The sequence below is a fragment of the Hyperolius riggenbachi genome, chromosome 10 (genome assembly GCF_040937935.1).
Source record: "Hyperolius riggenbachi isolate aHypRig1 chromosome 10, aHypRig1.pri, whole genome shotgun sequence".
Classification (NCBI taxonomy): domain Eukaryota; kingdom Metazoa; phylum Chordata; class Amphibia; order Anura; family Hyperoliidae; genus Hyperolius; species Hyperolius riggenbachi.
In genome coordinates, this window is record NC_090655.1 from 233,417,985 (window position 1) to 233,442,327 (window position 24,343).

Here is a 24,343-nt window from a genome sequence, read left to right on the forward strand (position 1 = left end):
ATACTGTATATAACAGTGATATAAAATTATCTTTTGGTTACTTGTTTGTTTCTCTCAGTCAATAATAATTCATTGACAGCAAAGAAGTCAAAATTATTAACGCCTCATTGAGTTGGTGGACTTGCAAGAGTTAAAAACGCATGTAAAGCGCAGTTTCTCTAATCTCCACAAGATGGCGAGCCAACCTCTAATGAATGGAACGCAGATTCAGGAAGTGCTTGGGAAATATTATTTAGAGAGAAGACATGGCTGCAACTGACAGAGGAGGTAATAGAATATTGTTATACATTTATATTTTTATCCGTCACGTTATTATAGCTTATATTTACATCTGGCATATTCCATAGCGCTGTAGAGAGATCACTGATCCCTTCTCATCAGTCTGTGCACCAGAGGAGCTTACACTCTAATGTCCTCAGCACAGTCGCACACTATTATTAAGCATGTACATTTTCCACAACAGAGATCACTGGTCCATTCTCATCAGTCTCAACACCATAGGAGCTTACACTCTAATGTCCTCACTCACCACAGACACTATAGGTCTGACCTGCTCCCCAGCGCTGTACAGAGAATTCCTATCAGTGTCCGCACCAGAGGAGTTTACACTCTAATATCCTCACCACAGTCACTCACTATTATTATTATTATTATACTAGCATAGCTCCCAACTGTCCCTCTTTCGGAGGGACAGTCCCTCTTTTGGAACCCTGTTCCTCTGTCCCTCTTTCTTCCTCATTTGTCCCTTTTTCAGGACTGACCTACAGATCTATGTAAATATATGTATTTTTCTACTGAAAAAAATGTGTTTAATTTACTCTAAACTTTATTCCCATCCTTCAAATTGATATAATTCTTATTTTTAAATGTTGATCTGAAGGAAAATGAACCAAAATAGAAAAGATCAGTGTGGTTTGAATGATAAAACAACATCATTTCCTTATGAAATCTTTATAGTATGCATAACTAGGGGTGTGTCAGGGCTGTGATTAGGGGTGTGGCAGGGATGGGGCTTAAATGTCCCTCTTTCTTATTTCAAAAATTTGGGGATGTATGTAACTAGTATATAAATCTGATATATTCTACAGCGCTGTACAGAGATCACTGATCCATTACCATCAGTTTCTGCACCAGGGGAGCTTGCACTCTAATATCCTCACCATAGTCACCGTCTTATTCCACAACACAGTACACAGATCACTTATCAATTTGTATCAGTTTTTGCACAAGAGGAGCTTACATGAGCTTAAAGGGTTGCTGAGCAGGTTTAAAAATCACAATTTGGACTTATCTGGGGCTTCCTCCAGCCCACCGTAGCCAGCGAGGGCCCCCAGCGTCCTCCTGGCTCTTTTCCCGGTGCTGCTGACAGCTCCGTTAATTGGTGACTTTGGCCCAAAGTCACCAGTATGAGTCCCCGCAGCGCATGTTTCGTCATCACGTCGGCTGGCGGGAGAGTCCTACACATGCGCGGTTCAGCATTAGAGAACCGCACATGCGCAGGACTCTCTGCTGGCTGGAGTGATGACGCATGCTGGCCGGCTTGATGACACGTAGCGACTGGCGTGATGATGCGAAATGTGCTAGGTGGGGACTCGCACTGGCTACTTCAGACTAAAGTCGCCAATTAATAGATTAGAGCCGCCAGCAGGACCGGGAGAGAAGCCAGGAGGACGCTGGAGGACCTCACAGGCTATGGTGGGCTGGAGGAAGCCCCAGGTAAGTACAAATTGTGATAATTAAACCTGCTCAGTTTTACTTTAAAGGAAAGGATACCTTAGTCCCTAATAAATCCACAAATTGACACCCTGTGTTTGGGGGGGAGATGTGCATAGGTTGTGGCCCAGCCTCTGCCTCCATTTCCTCATTATTGCTCCCCTTGTATGGGTCCTGGAAGGCGCAGTCAGCATCCTCTGAACCGGACATACTACGCTGTGCATGCACAATGTTTATACTTGGGCGCCTTGCGAACACGCTCGCCGGGGACCCCAGGTGCCAAGGGAGGTGCGGTAAGCCTATGCACACCTTCCCACACACACAGGGAGTCAGTTTATGAATTTACTAAGGAATCCTATAATTATAATAATTATTATTATACATTTACTGTATATAGCTGTAACATATTCCACAGCACTGTACAGAGATCACTGATCCATTCCCAGTTTTTGTATGTAGTATGACTGCACAGTGTGCCTGTAATGAGTTTTAAACACGCTATGTACCCAGGGAATGTGAGAAGTAATAGGGGTGTGATGCGTGTAATGTGACTGCACAGTGTGCCTGTAATGAGTTATAAACATACTATGTACACAGGGAATGTGAGAAGTAATAGGGATGTGATGCGTGTAATGTGGCTGCACAGTGTACCTGTAATGAGTTATATACACACTATGTACCCAGGGAATGTGAGAAGTAATAGGGATGTGATGCGTGTAATGTGACTGCACAGTGTGCCTGTAATGAGTTATAAACACACTATGTACCCAAGGAATGTGAGAAGTAATAGGGGTGTGATGCGTGTAATGTGACTGCACAGTGTGCCTGTAATGAGTTATATACACACTATGTACCCAGGGAATGTGAGAAGTAATAGGGGTGTGATGCGTGTAATGTGACTGCACAGTGTGCCTGTAATACATTATATACACACTATGTACCCAGGGGATGCGAGAAGTAATAGGGGTGTGATGCATGTAATGTGACTGCACAGTGTGCCTGTAATGAGTTATAAACACACTATGTACCCAAGGAATGTGAGAAGTAATAGGGGTGTGATGCGTGTAATGTGACTGCACAGTGTGCCTGTAATGAGTTATAAACACACTATGTACCCAAGGAATGTGAGAAGTAATAGGGGTGTGATGCGTGTAATGTGACTGCACAGTGTGCCTGTAATGAGTTATATACACACTATGTACCCAGGGAATGTGAGAAGTAATAGGGATGTGATGCATGTAATGTGACTGCACAGTGTGCCTGTAATACATTATATACACACTTTGTACACAGGGGATGCGAGAAGTAATAGGGGTGTGATGCGTGTAATGTGACTGCACAGTGTGCCTGTAATACATTATATACACACTATGTACCCAGGGGATGCGAGAAGTAATAGGGGTGTGATGCATGTAATGTGACTGCACAGTGTGCCTGTAATGAGTTATAAACACACTATGTACCCAAGGAATGTGAGAAGTAATAGGGGTGTGATGTGTGTAATGTGACTGCACAGTGTGCCTGTAATGAGTTATAAACACACTATGTACCCAGGGAATGTGAGAAGTAATAGGGGTGTGATGTGTGTAATGTGACTGCACAGTGTGCCTGTAATGAGTTATAAACACACTATGTACCCAGGGAATGTGAGAAGTAATAGGGGTTTGATGCGTGTAATGTGACTGCACAGTGTGCCTGTAATGAGTTATAAACACACTATGTACCCAAGGAATGTGAGAAGTAATAGGGGTGTGATGCGTGTAATGTGACTGCACAGTGTGCCTGTAATGAGTTATAAACACACTATGTACCCAGGGAATGCGAGAAGTAATAGGGGTGTGATGTGTGTAATGTGACTGCACAGTGTGCCTGTAATGAGTTATAAACACACTATGTACCCAGGGAATGTGAGAAGTAATAGGGGTGTGATGTGTGTAATGTGACTGCATAGTGTGCCTGTAATGAGTTATAAATAAACTATGTACACAGGAAATGTGAGAAGTAATATGGATGTAATGTGGTTGCACAGAGTGCCTGTAATAAGTTATATACACACTATGTACACAAGGAATGTGAGACGTAATATGGGTGTGATGCGTGTAATGTAAATGCACAGTATGCCTGTAATGAGGTACATATACACACTATATACACATGGAATGTGAGAAGTAATAGGGGTGTGATATGTGTAATGTGACTGCACAGTGTGCCTGTAATTAGGTATAAAACACTATGTAAACAGGGAATGTGAGAAGTAATAGGAGTATGATGCGTGTAATGTGACTGCCCTGTATGCCTGTGATGAGATATAAGGTGGGTGATACTCTTGAAGAACAGATAAAAGGAGCCAGGTGGATAGTTATGGTGCAGCTCTATGTAAACATTGCATGCAGCAGCTGAATGAATGATGAAACGGGGGAGATACCCTTGTAAAACGCACCGCAAAGAAAAGTAATTTCTTATACACGGTGAGTCTGTGATTCTTATTTGTACAAATTTCCATATTCTTACAGCCACCTTTCTTATCTATTGATTTAATGCCACCTGTTCAGTGCCCAACAAGCATATATTTGCGAATTATTATACACTAGCTGATGACCAGGCATTGCCCGGGTGTGTATTTGGCTGGTGTTGGCTCCGCTAGGGCTGTGGAGTTGTTTCAAAAATCCACTGACTCCGACTCCTCAGTTTAGGATTCCACTGACTCCTCGACTCCGACTCCTCTAATTTGCATATTACAATTTTGTTGATTAACAGTATGTAACGTGAAATTCGTCTCTTAACTGCCATTTTACAAGACAACTGAAATGAGAAGGATATGTAGACTACTATATTTATTCCCTTTAGACTAAAACTAGTCCTTGGTAAGAGTACTTGTAAAAGGTACAAACCGGAACAAAGAACATCTATCAGGCCCTAGGCAATGTGACTGTGGGTACATGTAAGAATGATGTGCAGGTACTCTGCAGGGGAATGAGGAGATTCTTCCTCTATTACACATCTGAACATGGATAAGGCCCTAGGCAATATAACTGTGGTTACATGTAAGAGGGATGTGCAGGTACTCTGCAGGAGAATGAGGAGACTCTTCCTCTATTACACATTCTTCATGCACAATCTGAACATGGATCAGGCCCTAGGCAATGTAACTGTGGGTACATGTAAGAATGATGTGCAGGTATTCTGCAGGGGAATGAGGAGATTCTTCCTCTATTACACACATTCTTCATGCACAATCTGAACATGGATCAGGCCCTAGGCAATGTAACTGTGGGTACATGTAAGAATGATGTGCAGGTATTCTGCAGGGGAATGAGGAGATTCTTCCTCTATTACACATTCTTCATGCACAATCTGAACAAGGTTTATGGGTGACAGACAACACCTCTCTGTTCAATGCGCACAACATTCTCAGTGGATTCCCTGCAGCTCTGTGGGGAGAGCATATGTAGAGTATAGTACTACTGTGTAACAAAGTAAACCTGAGACAGATGAAATTAAAGTTTTATACATACCTGGGCTTCCTCCAGCCCCCTTCAGGCTAATCAGTCCCTCGCTGTCCTCTGCCACCTGGATCTTCTGCTATGAGTCCAGGTACTTGAGCCAGTCTGGTGTAGTGCGCATGCACACACTCCGCCGCCGGGAGCATACTATACCTGCGCAGCACTATTGCGCAGGTGCAGAATGCTCCTGGATGTGGAAACGGCACGTAGCCAGACTGTGCTGACTGGCTGAATTACCAGGACTCATAGCAGAAGATCCAGGTGGCGGAGGAGGACAGCGAGGGACTGATTAGCCTGGAGGGGGCTGGAGAAAGCCCCAGGTATGTATAACACTTTTCTTTTCATCCGTCTCAGGTACTCTTTAATTTGTAGTCACCAAACCAAATTTTAACAACATATCAAATTATTTGATTTCATGAGCAAAGAGAGTGCCTACATTTGCATAAAGCAGCATCAACACAGAATTATTTCCATCTCATTGACCATCTCTATTAGTGACATGGCTACACATCAGGCTTTATTCTTACAGCATAGATGTTATTTAGTATATATAAGAGATTCCTGTGTACACATCATATACAGTATACAGTCACAATCAGATGTGTATATCTGACTTTTAAAATACGGGGACTGCTTTACTGAAGCAGCACAAGTAACTAATTTTGATTGGTTTATTTCATTTTTGTGGACTGAGCACAGCTATTACTGTATACATACTGTATATATACATTATTTTTAATGACTATTATCTGAGAAATAGAACATTTTATCATTTTTTCTATTTTAATTACAGTTACAAATTCATTAGGAGTCGGAGTCGGTGCATTTTTTTCCGACTCTGACTCCAGGCACCCAAAATTGCTCCGACTCCATGACTCCGACTCCACAGCCCTGGGCTCCGCCCACTTTTTTCTAACCCTAACACTCAATTGTTCAGTGACCTAGTTTGTGAGCTTTGCGGTCTTTGGCATCAATAATTTGCATTGAAATGAAAGAAATCTGATTGGCTGTTTGTGGCTCCACACACTTTTCTGAATTTGAACCACAGTCACCTAATGACCAAGTGTACCAGTTTTGAGGCTTGGGCCATTAACAGTGCAAGAATGGCAGCAATTAAATATTCCCATTGAAATTCAATTGGTGAATTTTGATTGGCTTTTGTAGGCTCCACCCTTTTTTCTGAATATTTATCCAAGTCACCCAGTGACCATCTGTGCAGAGTTTGAGAACCCTGTCATAAACAGTGTAAGAATGGCTGCAGTTTACATTTTCCCAGTGAAATTTGTATTTGTCTCTGTCCACTTTTAGTTATGGGAATAAAATAGGGATAGTTCTATATGTTGTTCCAGGTAATGTACTATGTATGTGCCAAATTTCATTCAAAACCGTTTAGTCATTGTTGCGTGATTGAGTAAAAAACATCCAAACATACAAACTTTCCCATTTATAATATTCGTAAGATTGAAATAGCTTGACATATTCCACAATGCTCTAAGGAGATTATATATCCCCTTCCTAGTACTGTCCAGCCCTGTAGCAGTGTACTGATGGAATCTATGTAGACATCTTTCATCACCTCGTAGTCCAAATTATTCTTATTCTCTCGACAGAGAAGATTGTCCCTAACCAGTATCACATGACCACATCAATGAATATGGATGAAGACCAGAGTCACATGACCGAAAGAATATTAGACCTTACCCTGGAGATCATCTACCTGTTAACTGGACAGGTAAGGGAGATGTACATGATTATATATATATATATATATATATATATATATATATATATATATATATATATATATATATATATATATATATATATATATATATATATATATATATATATATACATACATACAGATTAATAACATTAAGTAAACTTAACCAATTAATAAAACAAGCAAACAAACATCTGACAGGAGGGGGGGGGGGGCGCACAGGAAGTCAGGTTTAGCTCAATTATTAAAATACAGACATAGCTAGAGAGGTGAAGAGCTTTCTGGGAGGTCACATGATGTCACTCTTATCTCTATTAATAAAGCACAAATGTTGTGACTGGAGAAGTGAGGAGGAATCTGGAAGCAGTAGCGTTCCTACCTAAGGGCGCAGGGGGGCGTGGCGCACCGGGTGCCAGACAGCCAGGGGGGTGTCGCCACTACCCCCCTACACCTGACTAAGGAGGTGAAGAGCAGCGCTTGGAGGAGCGGTGACAGCAGGGATAGCGGCGGGGAGGGGGGAAATATCCCCCCCTCCCTCACCTGGGTCCCCCTCCTTCTGCCTCTCTTCTCCCCCCAAAAATGCGGGCAGCGGGCCGGGGGCAGTGGGCAGCGAGCAGGCTGGCGCGGAGAATACTCACGTTACTTCCGCGTATTAGCCTGGAACGCTGCGTTGCCATCACGTGCCTCTTCTGCGCCTCCAATCATTGGAGGCGCAGTAGAGGCACATGACGGCGACGCAGCGTTCCAGGCTGATACGCGGAAGTAACGTGAGTATTCTCCGCGCCAGCCTGCCCGCTGCCCACTGCCCCCGGCCCGCTGCCCGCATTTTTGGGGGGAGAAGAGAGGCAGAAGGAGGGGACCCAGGTGAGGGAGGGGGGGATATTTCCCCCCTCCCCGCCGCTATCCCTGCTGTCACCCCTCCTTCTAGCTACACGGGGGGGGGGGGGGGAGCACTATACTACCTAAACTGGGAGCCACTATACTAGCTATACTGGGGGCCACTATACTGGGGGCAGCTAAACGGGGGGCCACTATACTAGCTACACTGGGGGCATCTATGGGGGCCACTATATTACCTATACTGGGGGGGGGGCACCATACCAGCTACAATGGAGGCAACTATACTATCTAAACTGTGGGCCACTATACTAGCTATACTGGGGCAACTATGGGGGCCACTATACTAGCTATACTGGAGGGCAGCTGTACGGGGGCCACTATACTAGCAACACTGGGGGCAGCAACACTACCTACATTGGGGGCAGCAGCTATGCTGCCTATCCTGGGGGCAACTATACTAGCTATATTGGGGCAACTATACTACCTTCACTGGGTGCAACTAGCTACCTATACTGGGGGCAACTGCTAGCTACCTATACTGGAGGCAGTGGCAGCACCGGGGGGGGGGGGGGGGGGGGTGATTTGGGATTCTCCAAGCACCCCCCAGCGTGAACTGACTTTCGGCATCTAATAGATGCCGTATCAGTTCACCGCAGCGGCAGAGCAGGGCTATAGTAAAATGTCCGAAGCCCTGCTCTGGAGACTTTGGGAGTTGCTGGCTGCAGAGGATCGTGGGAGTTGCGCACTGGACGGAGGCCGGAACAGGAGCTCTGCTGCAGGTGAGTAAATGTTTTTGTTTTTTTTTAATTTATATTAGCAGCCAGGGGTAGCGTTTATGTTCTGGCCAGGTCTGCTACACGATTGAAGTGTTTTCTGGACAGGTCTGCCACACGATTGCATGTATTTTCTGGTCAAATCTGCCAACATGATTGCATGTATTTTCTGGGCAAATCTGCCGACATGATTGCATGTATTTTCTGGGCAAATCTGCCGACATGATTGCATGTATTTTCTGGGCAAATCTGCCGACATGATTGCATGTATTTTCTGGGCAAATCTGCCGACATGATTGCATGTATTTTCTGGGCAAATCTGCCGACATGATTGAACGTATTCTCTGGGCAAATTTGCAGACATGATTGCATGTATTTTCTGGGCAAATCTGCCTACATGATTGCATGTATTTTCTGGGCAAATCTGCCGACATGATTGAACGTATTCTCTGGACAAATCTGCACACATTACGTGTATTTTCTTGAGAAAACCTGCACAATTATGTGAATTTTCTGGGGAAAGGGTCACCAAAACTTGGGTCCACTGTCTTTGCGTTGCACTTTTAAAGGGAACCCGAGGTGAGAATAATATTGAGGCTGCCATATTTATCTCCTTTTAAGCAATACCAGTTGCCTGGCTGCCGTGCTGGTCCTCTGCCTCTAATTCTTTCAACCTCAGACCCTGAACAAGCATGCTTGTTTCTGGCGTGATTCAGTTCACTACTGCAGCCAAATAGATCAGCAGGGCAACTAGTATTGTTTAAAAGGAAATAAATATGGCAGCCTCCATATCACTCTCACCCGGGTTCACGTCAAATTACAGTTAGCTCCGCCCTCATCCGGTCATGACCACGCCCAGTTATAGCGCCACCCATTTTTTGCCCCTTTACTTTTTTTTTTTGGGGGGGGGGGGGCGTCTTATAATACCCAGCGCCGGGTGTCAAATGCCCTAGGTACGCCACTGTCTGGAAGGTCACATGATGTCATGCTTATCTCCATTAGAGAGGTGGGGAGGATTCTGGGAGGTCAGATGAAGTTATTCTTACCTCTATAACACGTGACTGGAGAGGTAAGGGGGATTCTGAGAGGACACAAGATATCAATCTTATCACTCAAAAAAAAAACCACAAACCTAACTGGAGGAGTGAGGAGGATTCTGGGACAGCCAGGTGACCTTATTATTGGTGCATCCATACAGAGTTTTCCTCCAGTGAAGTCTGGTGATCATGTGATGTCTGGGAGACACAACAAGCAGAAGATTCTGGAACTCACTAAGAAGATGATGGAGCTTCTGACTGGAGAGGTGAGCAATGCTGGGAGTTATGGGACATTGGGTTGTATTCATTAAACTGCTGTAAGCAGAAAAACATGCATAAAGTATTTGCACACGATAAGTAACGGTATCGGATGCAATAAATTACATGCAATGCATTAGGCTCTGCTTACCCATGAGTAACACTTAACACATAATATTTTGCTTACCGTAGTTTAGTGAATCTACCTCACTATCCAGAAACAGCAAGGGATGTGTCTGGGTGGTGACTGTACCATTATATGTGTCAGGTTCCTATAAGGTGTCAGGATATCTCTGTCTATTTTTCCATGGAGGAGTGGCAGTATTTAGAAACGCACGAGGAGTTCTACAAGGATGTCATGATGGAGAATCAGCTGCCCCTCGCATCACTGGGTAAGATGAGACCTTCATTTCTTTTTAACCACTTGAGGACCCACCCTTTACCCCCCCTTAAGGACCAGCGCTGTTTGTTTGGATCTGTGCTGGGTGGGCTCTGCAGCCCCCAGCACAGGTCCGCGGCCACACAGAGCGATCAGATCGCCCCCCTTTTTTCCCCCCTATGGGGATGATGTGCAGGGGGGGTCTGATCGCTCCTACTTGCAGGCATTTTGCGGGGGGGGCACCTCAAAGCCCCCCTCCGCGGCGACATTCTCCCCCCTCCCTCTCCTACCTTCTCCCCCGGGAGATCTGGGCTGCACAGGACGCTATCCGTCCTGTGCAGCCAGTGACAGGACGTCCCCTGTCACATGGCGGCGATCCCCGGCCGCTGATTGGCCGGGGATCGCCGATCTGCCTTACGGCGCTGCTGCGCAGCAGCGCCGTACAAATGTAAACAAAGCGGATTATTTCCGCTTGTGTTTACATTTAGCTTGCGAGCCGCCATCGGCGGCCCGCAGGCTATTCACGGAGCCCCCCGCCGTGATTTGACAGGAAGCAGCCGCTCGCACGAGCGGCTGCTTCCTGATTAATCAGCCTGCAGCTGGCGACGCAGTACTGCGTCGCTGGTCCTGCAGCTGCCACTTTGCCGACGCACGGTATAAGCGTGCGGTCGGCAAGTGGTTAAAGTGATATGAAACTCAGCATTTCTTTTTTTGCTTTAAAAGCCTTAAAACTACTACCACAAAAAAAAAAAAAATGTACCGGAACAGCATTTAAACAGTTACACAAAGCATGTTGTTCTTCAGTGGAAACCTTGCTTCAGTAAAAAAAAAACTTCTGGCAGCATCCAAAAAGGTGATAACATTATCTTTTGTTTACATTCCTTTGAAAGATGCATTTAATAAACATTAGCAAAGTGCTGAAACTGAGCTCTCTCTGCTTCTAGTATGTGTGCAGCTGAGAAGTGATCACTAGATAGATTTTATTATATAAATACAGCAGCTATGCAATAAAATACAGAGCAGATAATCTGTACTTTGGGACCTTATAATTTGTAAACAGACAATATTACGTGTGCACAAAGGCAAATATGGTAAGTGTATGGGTAATAAAGAGTAGGAAAATACATTTTTATTGAATGTTATGTCTGCGTTTTAACCCGCTTTTAACAAAGAGCAGTATGGAGGGTCCACCTAGATGTCCTCATCATCTGATAAACACATAAAGATAATATATTGAGTCAATGGCCCTTATTTCATTCAGTTTAAATAAGGTAAAGTCATGTCAGTTTTCATACTTTGTTTAAAATAACCTTTCAGCATTCCGCAATTGAAAACGGTGAAAAAGTACTCTGAAAATGATTGTGAGTATTTCCAGGCTTTCTGACTGCTTAACCACTTGAGGACCCACCCTTTACCCCCCCTTAAGGACCAGCGCTGTTTGTTTGGATCTGTGCTGGGTGGGCTCTGCAGCCCCCAGCACAGATCCGCGGCCACACAGAGCGATCAGATCGCCCCCCTTTTTTCCCTACTATGGGGATGATGTGCAGGGGGGGTCTGATCGCTCCTACTTGCAGGCATTTTGCGGGGGGGGCACCTCAAAGCCCCCCCCCGCGGCGACATTCTCCCCCCTCCCTCTCCTACCTGCTCCCCCGGGAGATCTGGGCTGCACAGGACGCTATCCGTCCTGTGCAGCCAGTGACAGGCTGTCTTCTGTCACATGGCGGCGATCCCCGGCCGCTGATTGGCCGGGGATCGCCGATCTGCCTTACGGCGCTGCTGCGCAGCAGCGCCGTACAAATGTAAACAAAGCGGATTATTTCCGCTTGTGTTTACATTTAGCTTGCGAGCCGCCATCGGCGGCCCGCAGGCTATTCACGGAGCCCCCCGCCGTGATTTGACAGGAAGCAGCCGCTCGCACGAGCGGCTGCTTCCTGATTAATCAGCCTGCAGCTGGCGACGCAGTACTGCGTCGCTGGTCCTGCAGCTGCCACTTTGCCGACGCACGGTATAAGCGTGCGGTCGGCAAGTGGTTAAAAGGCATTTTATTGAATAGATGTGAAACTATTACCTAGGAGAAAACTTAGAAGAAAAAGTGAATTGAATAAAGGCCATTGTGTGTGTTTCCTACAGATGGATCCAATTACAGCAACCCATCCGAGAGATGTACAGGTCCTCATTATTCCCAGGATTGTCCACTAGAAGATCCCACCATCCCCCACCATGATCAGGTAAATAGAGAGATCCAAAATTGGAAATGACACTGAACTGTATGACTTCAATTCAATTCACTTTATTGTCATTGTGTAACACAACGAAATTACTTTTCATGACAACCCCACGGTGCATATAGGGAACATAGTGATAGTAACAAGGAAGAGAAGAAATTATACAAGTATGCCAGGTATTACAGATGTTTAAACAATTTGTACACAGTGTTAATTATTTCAGAGAGGATTCAGAGTTTATCAAGTTTATGGCGGATGGGAAAAAGCTGTCTTTCAGTCTGTTTGTGTGTGTGCGGATTGATCTAAAACGTTTACCTGATGGAAGGAGCTCAAACAGGGCATTTCCAGGGTGAGTGTTGTCCTTGATAATGTTTTTGGCCCTTCTCAAGCTGCGAGTATTATACAAAAGTTCCAGTGATGGTAGTTCAGTGCCAATAATGGCTTCTGCTGTTTTAACAACTCGCTGCAGGGCTTCTCTAGTAGCCTTCGTGCAGCTGTTGTACCAGGCAGTCATGCAATTGGTCAGAACGCTTTCTATAGTGCATCTGTAGAAATTAACCAGCAGCTTCTGTGGGAGGTTAGCGCTCCTTAGTTTTCTCAGAAAGTAGAGGCGTTGTTGTGCTTTGCCAGTTAGAGCTAAAGCATTGTCAGCCCAGGACAGGTTCTCTGCGATGGTGACTCCCAAAAATTTGAAGCTGGAAACTCTCTCCACAGCCTCTGCATTGATCATTAGCGGCAGGTGAGTAGTCTTTTTGGTGGTCCTAAAGTCCAGAATAATTTCTTTGGTCTTCTTTGTATTTAATAACAGGTTGTTAATGTCGCACCATGCAGTCAGGTTCCTAACTTCTTCTCTGTATGCCGCTTCCTCATTGTCTGATATAAGCCCAATGACAGTCGTATCATCTGCAAACTTAACAATTGCGTTTGAGGTATGGATAGGCTGGCAGTCATGGGTGAAAAGTGCATAGAGGAGAGGGCTTAATACACAGCCCTGTGGCACGCCAGTGCTCAGGGTAAGGGTGGAGGATGTCTGTTTTCCTAGTCTGACAGTTTGAGGGCGATTAGTAAGGAAGTCCAATAACCAAGTACATATGGAGGGAGCAAGACCTAGTGCATGGAGTTTGTTGGTCAGCTGGCTAGGTACAATGGTGTTAAATGCTGAGCTGTAGTCAACAAAGAGCATCCTAACATAGGAGATGGGCTTTTCCAGGTGTGAGAGGGCAGCATGGAGAGCTACACAGATGGCATCCTCAGTCGATCTATTTGTTCGGTAAGCAAACTGGTGTTGATCTAGATTTGCTGGGATGGAGGCCTTGATGTGTGTGGCTACCAGTCGTTCAAAGCACTTGGCGATGACAGGGGTTAGAGCAACTGGTCGATAATCATTAAGACAGGTTATCCTAGGATTCTTTGGGACTGGCACAATGGTTGTAGATTTAAGGCATGATGGAACTACACCCAAGGACAGAGAGAGGTTGAATATTTGTGTAAAAACTTTCGCTAGTTGACCAGCACAGGCCTGGAGCACACGCCCTTGCACACCATCAGGACCTGCAGCTTTCCTGGTGTTGATATTTATGAGTGCTTGCTGCACTTCATGTATGTGAAGGATTAATGGCTGTGAGTCTGTAGTGGGCCCAAAGTTGACTGGAGGCCGATTGTTGTCTTTTTCAAATCTAGCAAAGAAGTTGTTAAGTTCCTCTGCTAGGCTGGGGATGTTATTGTCCAGTGTATATTGAGTGCTATTCTTCTTTTTGTAATCTGTGAATAGTTGACTTGTTGAGATATATACCTGCTGGCAGATGTGGTTCTTACATCCTTATGCTCTTATTATTTGAATCTAAGGTGTTTTTTTGTGAATTTAGAGTAAAGACCTTACCAGTATGAAAGTTGAAGAAGGGATGTATGTGACAGCTGCTAAGGTGTCAATGGAGGAGTTTGAAGTGATGGTGACCATTAAAGAAGAAGATGTCCTCACAGAGATCAGCACAGGTGGGTAACAAATTATTGAAAAAAAAAATAGAATGATTACTATGCGATTGGTATTTCTGCATCTCTTCTGTGCAAAGTTTGGAAAACGTATATTATATGAGCACAAAAAAGCATCTAAATCATGTGATTTTTTTTTTTTTTTTTTTTAAAGCTCACAATGATCTCAAAGGAACTTTGGATGATCATCTCACGCTAACTCCACATTGTAAAGCTGAATATGAGGACAATGTACAATATTCCCTTGTGGAAAATGCCATTAGCACTGATATCAGTCAGGGACAACACAATGTTGATGGACAAAAAAATCCCCAAAAACCTAAAACATCTTTAACTCCGAAAACTCTTAACACTACTCAAAATATAGATTTGGAACATCACAGAGAGATTAAACCAGAATGTTCCTCCCATCCAGAAGTATCTCCTTTCTGTAAAACTCTTAAAGCTACCCATAAAGCCCATCTGGAATATGACAAAGAGTTAAGGCCAGAAGGTTCCTCAGATCCTGAAGCATCATCTACCTACCAGTGTCATAACTTTACCACAGATATCGTCAAACCAGAACACCACAGGGAGGATAAACCAGAATGTCTCTCAAATCCGGAAGTATCTCCTCTCCGTAAAAATGTTAAATCTACCCTTAAAGTCCATTTGGAATATGGCAAAAAGTTAAAGCCAGAAGGTTTCTCAGATCCTGAAGCATTGTCTATCTATCAGTCTCATAGCCTTACCACGGATATCATCAAACCAGAACACCAGAGGAATGGTAGACTAGAAAGTCCCTCAAATCCAGAAGAATCGTCTCTCTCTACATTTCTCAACATTACACCAGATATCCAACCAGAACTTATCAGAGTACTCAAACTAGAAGGTTCCTCAGATTCTGAAGCATCTTCTCCCTATAAATCTCTCAATGCTACCCCAGATATCCAACCACAACATATCAGAAAAGTCAAACTAGAAGGTTCCTCAGATTCTGAAGAATCTTCTGATAAAACTCTGAATGTTACACAAGATCCAGACCTTCATGCTGAGATTAAAAAATCATATTTTTCAGATTCAGAAGACACTTCCACCTGTCGAACCCCCCAGACTACTTTATTTACCAATGCAGGACTTAACAGTGTGGATAAATCACAGGGATTGTCTACTCCCCGGGAAAATCGCTCTGTGAGGCATCATGGCAGGGGTCGCAGGGAAGCAAAATATTCCTGTTCCAAGTGTGGTAAGTCTTTTAAATATAAATCAGGTCTCGACACCCACTGGAGATCCCACACTGGTGAGAAACCCTTCACATGTTCAGAATGTGGGAAATGTTTTGTTCATAAATCCCACCTGAGCGACCATCAGAAGTCTCACACAGGTGAAAAGCTTCACTCCTGCACCGAGTGTGGGAAAGGCTACATATCTAAATCCCGTTTGAAGGCGCATCAGAAATCTCACACAGGCGTGAAGGCCCACTCATGCTCAGAGTGTGGGAAATGTTTTGTACACAAGTCCCAGCTGACTGCACATAAAAGATCTCACACAGGTGAGAAGCTACACTCATGTTCTGAATGTGGAAAAAGCTATTTGTTCAGATCTCACTTAGCTGAGCACCAAATTGTCCACACAGGACAGAGACCATTTTCTTGCTCTGAATGTGGAAAGAATTTTTCTTTAAGACGAGATCTCACCAGACACCAGAAGATCCACCTGGGAGTGAAGCCACACATGTGCTCTGAGTGTGGAAAACGGTTTGTAGAAAAATCCCAGCTTAATGTGCATCTGCGATCTCACACTGGTGAGAGGACACGATCTCACACCACGTCAACCACGAGTAGTAAAACCTATGTATGCTCTGAGTGTGGGAAGACATTCTCACAAAAGTCGCACTTTGTTGTCCATCAGCGTTCCCACACCACAGAGATGCCCCATTCATGCCCTGATTGTGGGAAATGCTTTGTGCTCCTGTCTCGCCTGGAAGAACACCAAAAGTCTCACATGGCTGAACGGCCACATACTTGTACTGAGTGTGGAAAATGTTTCTCATACAAGTCTCACCTGGCCGTACATCAAAGATTGCACTCTGGAAAGGAGACACATTCATGTTCTGAGTGTGGAAAGAGTTTTCTGATCAAATCTCAGCTAACGGCCCACCAGCGGGTTCACAGCAGTGACAAGCCATACTCCTGCTCAGAGTGTGATAAGAGTTTCAAGTGGAAAGCCCTACTAGAAATCCACTTGAGGATCCACACAGGAGAGAGACCTTTCTCTTGTACGCAGTGCGACAAGCGCTTCATGAGGAAGACAGAGCTCATGAAACATGTCCAAGTCCATATAGGCTCATAGGAAATAAGAGAGTTTCAACTGGTCTGTGTTTTAGATATAGCGGACATTTCCCCTATAACCAGGTGGAACAGATCAAGTGAAGGAATCCCCAGACATATTGGGCCTCATACTCACACCTACCTTAATATTGATATACACAGGCAGTGTACACCAATATTACTGGTAAAATGGCTGGATAGTGTACTGGTTAAGGGCACTGCCTTTGACATGGTAGACCAGAGTTCGAATCCTGGCTCGGGTCAGTACCTATTCAGTAAGGCGTTCAAGGCAAGACTCCCTAACACTGCAGGGTGGCCTCTTGAGCGCATCCCAGTGGCTGCAGCTCTTCAGCACTTTGAGTCCAACAGGAGAAAAGCACTATACAAATGTTCGGATTATTATTACTGGTACTAACACGAGCCAAGTAGCAAGAGCTTTACAATAAGCATGACCCATGTACATGGGTAACACTCGTGTTGCTTCCTTAGTACAGATCAGGTGAAGGAATCCCCAGAAATTATGGGAAACACTTGTATTGCTATTGTAAACATACGTTAAGCAAGTAACGTAACGCGCTACCCTAGCAATGCTAGCTTTACCCATAGTGCTGGTCGCACTATGTTGTAATGTGCAATACTCTGACTGCACACGGCAGTAAAAATATATGTTCGTACATTAGGCACTTTAGAAGACACATTTTTTGGGGCATGAAAAGGTCTAGCTTGCCATGAGTTACCATATTATACATTTGGTTAGATGTATTGTAAATTCTGATATGCTTTCCTGCTCACCACAGTTGTAAAGTGGGGTTATCTTAGTGTTACTCACCATTTTGAGTAAACTCTAGAAACTGTTGTGATTGAGAATTCCAGGAATTCAGTAGTTGCAGAAAAGCTCAAACCAGTCTATGTGGCATCAACAATAATGCCAGGGCAAAAATTACAATTTTTTCTCCTCATTCTGGTGTTTGATGCATTGCACTGCTGCTATGACTGGCTGCCTAGAAATAATTTCACGAATTGGCAAGTGTACAATTGTTACTGAAAAAGAGTACCCAGCAGGGATGCTTAAGATGCTAATAATTTCAATATTATCCTAGTTTTATGCAAGTGTATGCAGCTTTGAAATAAATGGATCGATCAGATGCAGTGGCTGGTCAGTCTTTAAGCTGCATACTTTTGTATAATATTATCATTATCTCAGAATTATTAGCATCTCATAGAACTCAGTAAATATTTGGGTGTTTACTCATTTTCTAGGAACTGAAGAAGTCACTTGGATTTGTGGGGAAATAAAAAGTCTGGAATAAAAAAAATTAACTTAAAAGTGGGAAGAGTAGAAAGAGTTAGATGCTTACCTCAGTAGTGGGAAGCCTCTAGTTGGTCCAGAGGCTTCCTGGATCCTCCAACAGCCCACCATTCCAGTGCAAACTCCCACTTCATCTTCTAGCTGTGCTTCTGGCCATAGACAGGAGTATCCTGACTGCATACTGAGCATGCACGAGTTAGGTCCGCACATGCCCAGTAGAATGAAACCACTAGGAATGATCAATGAGATGCAAACATTTCTGAGTTCATGCAGGATTATGTAAAATGTTATGCAAATCTATGCAGCTTGAAAATGGACCAACTAAGTCACACCAAGGTTTAAATTGATTGGTCCATTTTCAAGCTGCATATACCGGTCATTGCATAGAAATGTACTTAATCCTGCATGAGCTCGGAAATATTTGAAACTCATTGTTCATCCCTAGAAACCATTTATGCACAGATTTTTTCCTCTGTGCATCAGCGTGTTGTTTTACTGAGCATGTGCAGACTTTACTCGTCTGCTTGCTTAGTCAAATGGGTACAGAGGGACTTTGCATTTGTCTGCTGGAGGATCTGGGGTGGCTCTGGACCGTCCAAGGGCTTTCCACTACTGAAGTCTCTATTTTTTTTTACTTCAGGTGTCTTTTAAATGTGGCTTATTTGCCATAGAAATGCCATGGTAGGTCAAGAACCCTAAGGTCTATGGTCCAGTAACTACAGTATAGTTGTGTTACTCTATATGGCCTTAGCACTAAGCAACTCTTTCCTGACCACCAGATGGACATAGAATATCTTCACAGCCATGTGGGATCCTTTCATGTATCCACAGAGTTCTGATACCTGTTGACCAATGTGTCTGCCATAATGAGTTTCCCTTCTATCTCAGGATCTGATGTAAGATAATGAAACAAGGACCATTCTGGGTGTGGCCAAATAATCAGGTTATTTTATTTATATGTCATATCATGCTGAGTTTTTGAAAAGTGGTTGTAGTGGAAGCATCATACCTACAAGCCTTCATCTATGCCTCCAATGAAAAGTGCCTGCACTGTTTTTTGGGTGAAGTGCTTAGACGGGCTGCCACATAGATGGTTTGTGGTGTATAAAAACCTATGTATAACAGGTGCTCTTCGAACAGGAGAGAATTAAGTTATGGTCTTCCTCCATAGTCTTGTCTTCTTCAGTGGGTTTTCATATGAAGCATTACCAAAAGACAGCAGAAGAACCAGATGCCAAAGGTGTTTAAAAAAAATGTATATGGGGAAAGTGTGTGTCAAAGAATGCTAAAATTGTATCACACATGAAATAAAGAGAAATATATCTAAATGTTGGAGTGTCTCAGAAGCCTGTGTTTTCCGTAAAGATTCTGTCTACACGTTCATAAGTTTGAATGTAGAAGTTGGAAAATGAACCAACCAATCTGAGGTTCACATTTGTACAGAATTAGAGGTCTTGAATAAGATATCACTTCCCTCCTCGCAAACTGTTTTTTAAGCATTTTACACATTTTTTGTTAGGGACTGCCTATAGCTCACATGGAGTTAGGTAATAGCACTGTTTTTTGGGAAGAAACACCCACTCTCTGGAAGCTGTAAACTTTGTGCACAGTTTGAAAGCATGGAAGTGATATTTTATCCAAAAGCCTAAATTCTTAGCACCTGACTCCACCCCTCTTTTAAAGAGGGACTGATCCTTTGTGGCCAGCACTGCAGCTACAATTCTGCAGAATTCCTCCCTGCTGAGTGTGTAATAACGCACTTAACCCTTCCCGCACCCTCCCCAGTGTCCTAATTTTATTTTACAAACATTGCCCAAATAATGTATAAATTAATGTTGTAAAAAGCAACTGTGATCATTAAAGTAAATCTTATGCAGGAGAACAGAGGCGCCAAAAGGATAAAAGGAAGCTAAATGAGCTTAAAAAAACAAATTGTTGGTAAATAGAGGAGGTAGTGGTGGACTTACCTCCTCCAAGTAGACACACAACGACTGTAGTAAAGACAGTCAATATATTTTATTTATGAACTCCAGATATGCATATTTGGAGTTCATAAATAAAATATATTGACTGTCTTTACTACAGTCGTTGTGTGTCTACTTGGAGGAGGCAAGTCCACCACTACCTCCTCTATTTACCAAGAATTTGTTTTTTTAAGCTCATTTAGCTTCCTTTTATCCTTTTGGCGCCTCTGTTCTGCATAATATTGAGTCCACCCTGGGTGGAGGGTTGAACCCCCTTTTTTCTCATCTACAGAGAGCGACTTCTTATTCCTGAGTGGGGTCAGGAAAATCTCCCCACCTGTCTTTACAGTGGTTGCCTAATGGTAACCCTGGTTTGTGAGTATTAATATTTACTCTATCTAGTAACCATTTACCAGTACATATTACACTATTGGGGCTCTTGGTGTTCCTTGTTTTTATTAAAGAAAATCTGTATTAGCTTCCTAATAATGGCAAGGTAAGGATTTACCTACCGCGATCCAGTGCAGTAGTGGCTTTCCAATTGGGTTTATGGGAAAAAAGCCGAGCCCGATCGGATCCAACTCGTGTCTGCGCAGTAGAGCGGACCCAATCAGGCTCGGCTATTTCCACCTGAGTCTGATCAGAATACTGCTACTGTGCTGCGCTGGATCGCGGGAAGTAAATATTGCAGGATGTCAGCTGTACTTTCAGGGGACACAGCGCTGGTTCCCTAAGGCTTAGGAGGACGGGGGAAGACTTATTAGGATCCAGAGGCTTCCCGCTCCTTAGGTAAGTATCCCCCAGGGTTTGTTTTTGTTAGTGTTTCAGGTAAATTTCTTTAATAAATCTTGTCCATGTTTTTCAGACGATTTATTTCCTCAGAAACAACACAAATGCTAATCCAGACTTATTGTCACATCTGTAAGCTTAACTTTTCCTTGTCCTAAACTTATATTGATTTTTATTACTGTCCTTATTTACATAGTGCTGCCATCTTCTGTAGCGCTGCATAGAACATGATATAGACAACAGTTATTGCAATTAATTGTCAAATACATTTTTCACATTGCGAATGATCATTTAAATCTGTTTTTCCTGCACCTGAGGGTAGTATTTATTGAGACATGTAAAGTGAACCCGAGGTTAAAAACTGATGAGATAAACAATTGTATTTATCCTCCTACTCCTAAAGAATGACCTTTTTTTTTAGAGATCCCATTGTTTTATTTTCTATTTAAATATTTACAAAGTAGATTGAATGTTTTGTTGCCTCTGCTCAGTAGCAGACTAATAAGTGTCTCTGAAAAAGTTCAGTAGTTCATGTATTTTATCTCTCCCTGCTCTCGGAAGTTGTATTCTGCCAGGAAACCTTTTATGGCTGTAATATGCTTATCCGTGATGCTTACTATATTACAGACAAGGGGCTTGATTCACTAATGGTAGCGCTGTGTAACAGCGACAGTTATCAGATGTTACAAGCGCTATAAAAGTAAGCATGCTTTAATTACTGTCATTGCACACTACAAGCCCTATTGGCATCATAGCATGTGTAATAGGGGACCGGGCAGTCAGCGTACGCTATGATGCTGAATTGCAGCATAGCGAACGCTATCAACATGATGCGGCTTCCGATCCTCCCGGCATCATCACTAGTGGGTTCAGTCAAATTAAAGGAATTGATTCCCACAGTTTGATTGGCCCAATACGCTGTCTGTCAAGTGATGTCACTTGACAGCCTATTGGGCCAATCAGGGATGATCCGCATCTGAGCTGGGACAATCCTTTACCCAGGAACTGTAAGGTTCATCCTGTATGGGAAGCTGATGCTGCTGGAAATATGGAGATATATTGTGCAGGCAAACGGCTGGAATAGTCATAAAATAACATCTCCTTACCTCCCCTGCTACCAGTGCAAGCATCTCCTCATGTCTCTATGCTTCTACTCCAAGTTCTCCGGCTGGAGGGAATACAAAAGGCAGACTGTACCTTGTTCTTCAAAACAGGTGTCAGTTACAACCCCCTTATTGCACTCAGACTCACCTCCCAACGTATGAATCTAGGAAGGGAATTTCAGGGTTCTAATAACCCTTTCAGTTATTCTAGCCAGGCAGGACAGATCAGCAGGTGCTAGGCAGGCGTTGTTAAAGCAAACCTGTGGGAAACATTGAACAAAAATGTAGATACTTACCGCGGTAAGTATCTACAGAGGCTTCCCCGTCCTCCACCTCACAGTTCCAGCTCTAGGACCCGCCAAAGTTCACAGGCGTGCTCCCATAGGAGGCCAAGCATGGCCACACTGTGCAGGATGCCTTGCACCTGTATATTATCACGCTCACAGCTTAGGCTTGGTAGAAAAAAGCTGAGCCTGTTTGGCTCTGTGCTACTGTGTAGAGGCAGGGCATGCTGTCAACTAGGCAACTAGGGCTTGTTTATGAACCTCAGGGGCCCAGCGCTGGAACAGTGAGGTGGAGGGGGACCTCTGCCGAGGTAAGCACCCAAATTGGGCACTTTTTTCACCCTTCAGTTACACTTTCGCTGTGAGGGAAACACACAGTTCTTGTGCCCACAAGCAGTGTTGACTGCCTTAGTTTGGTCCAAGGACTGTTCAGCCAAACATGCATTGAGCCTAATAGCAGTGAAGTCAGTGTTGAAAGTAATAGCCATAAGTATAAGTCAGCCATGTGCCTCCCTCCCACATTTTCAGGGTATGCAAGGAACTGCCTAGTACAAACACACAATATTTTCATATGCCTTATCTTGTGAACTTTGCCCAGCAAGTAGCCCTGGATGTTTGCTGCATACCTTGAAAAAGTGGGATCTGTGTGACCTATTCCACAAATACCAGGCTTAAATGTTGTGTGAGTTAAATGGGTCATTGAAGGCTTTGGGATCCCATTAAAACAAGCAATTGTATATGTCCACTGAAAATATGGCGTGTATGGAACCATGAAGTCTCACTGCAACAGAAATACAGTGGCTTGCAAAAGTATTCGGCCCCCTTGAAGTTTTCAACTTTTTGTCATATTACTGCCACAAACATTAATAAATGTTATTGGAATTCCATGTGAAAGACCAACACAAAGTGGTGTACACGTGAGACGTGGAACGAAAATCATACAGGATTCCAAACATTTTTTACAAATCAATAACTGCAAAGTGGGTTGTGCGTAATTATTCAGCCCCCTTTGGTCTGAGTGCAGTCAGTTGCCCATAGACATTGCCTGATGAGTGCTAATGACTAAATAGAGTGCACCTGTGTGTAATCTAATGTCAGTACAAATACAGATGCTCTGCGACGGCCTTAGAGGTTGTCTAAGAGAATATTGGGAGCAACAACACCATGAAGTCCAAAGAACACACCAGACAGGTCATGGATAAAGTAATTGAGACATTTAAAGCAGGCTTAGGCTACAAAAAGATTTCCAAAGCCTTGAACATCCCACGGAGCACTGTTCAAGCGATCATTCAGAAATGGAAGGAGTATGGCACAACTGTAAACCTACCAATACAAGGCCATCTACCTAAACTCACAGGCCGAACAAGGAGAGCGCTGATCAGAAATGCAGCCAAGAGGCCCATGGTGACTCTGGACGACCTGCAGAGATCTACAGCTCAGGTGGGGGAATCTGTCCATAGGACAATTATTAGTCGTGCACTGCACAAAATTGACCTTTATGGAAGAGTGGCAAGAAGAAAGCCATTGTTAACAGAAAAGCATAAGAAGTCACGTTTGAAGTTTGCCACAAGCCTGTGGGGGACACAGCAAACATGTGGAAGAAGGTGCTCTGGTCAGATGAGACCAAAATGGAACCTTTTGGCCAAAATGCAGAACGCTTTTTGTGGCGGAAAACTAACACTGCACCTCACTCTGAACACACCATCCCCACTGTCAAATATGGTGGTGGCAGCATCATGCTCTGGGGGTACTTCTCTTCAGCAGGGACAGGGAAGCTGGTCAGAGTTGATGGGAAGATGGATGGAGCCAAATACCGGGCAATCTTGAAAATAACCTCTTGGAGTCTGCAAAAGACTTGAGACTGGGGCGGAGGTTCACCTTCCAGCAGGACAACGACCCTAAACATACAGCCAGGGCAACAATGGAATTGTTTAAAACAAAACATATCCATGTATTAGAATGGCCCAGTCAAAGTCCAGATCTAAATCCAATCGAGAATCTGTGGCAAGATCTGAAAACTGCTGTTCACAAACGCTGTCCATCTAATCTGACTGAGCTGGAGCTGTTTTGCAAAGAAGAATGGGCAAGGATTTCAGTCTCTAGATGTGCAAATCTGGTAGAGACATGCCCTAAAAGACTGGCAGC

The 24,343-nt window shown here is 43.9% G+C and overlaps 1 protein-coding gene across 3 annotated transcripts; it reads left to right on the forward strand.

Annotated features, from left to right (window-relative positions):
• Positions 1 to 223: 223 nt before the first annotated feature.
• Positions 224 to 19,390, forward strand: LOC137534776 (zinc finger and SCAN domain-containing protein 2-like). Of its 3 annotated transcripts, none has more exons than XM_068256421.1 (7): positions 224 to 267; positions 6,827 to 6,948; positions 9,751 to 9,855; positions 10,116 to 10,239; positions 12,357 to 12,454; positions 14,317 to 14,443; positions 14,595 to 19,390. In XM_068256421.1, exons 1-7 carry the CDS (start codon positions 246 to 248, stop codon positions 16,769 to 16,771), a joined length of 2,775 nt encoding a protein of 924 aa, XP_068112522.1. In that variant the 5' UTR covers positions 224 to 245; the 3' UTR covers positions 16,772 to 19,390. The 3 variants fall into 3 exon arrangements, with proteins under 3 accessions (XP_068112522.1, XP_068112523.1, XP_068112524.1); XM_068256422.1 differs by having other exon boundaries at positions 10,161 to 10,239; XM_068256423.1 differs by lacking the exons at positions 224 to 267; positions 6,827 to 6,948; positions 10,116 to 10,239 and having other exon boundaries at positions 9,791 to 9,855.
• The last annotated feature ends 4,953 nt before the right edge of the window (positions 19,391 to 24,343 follow it).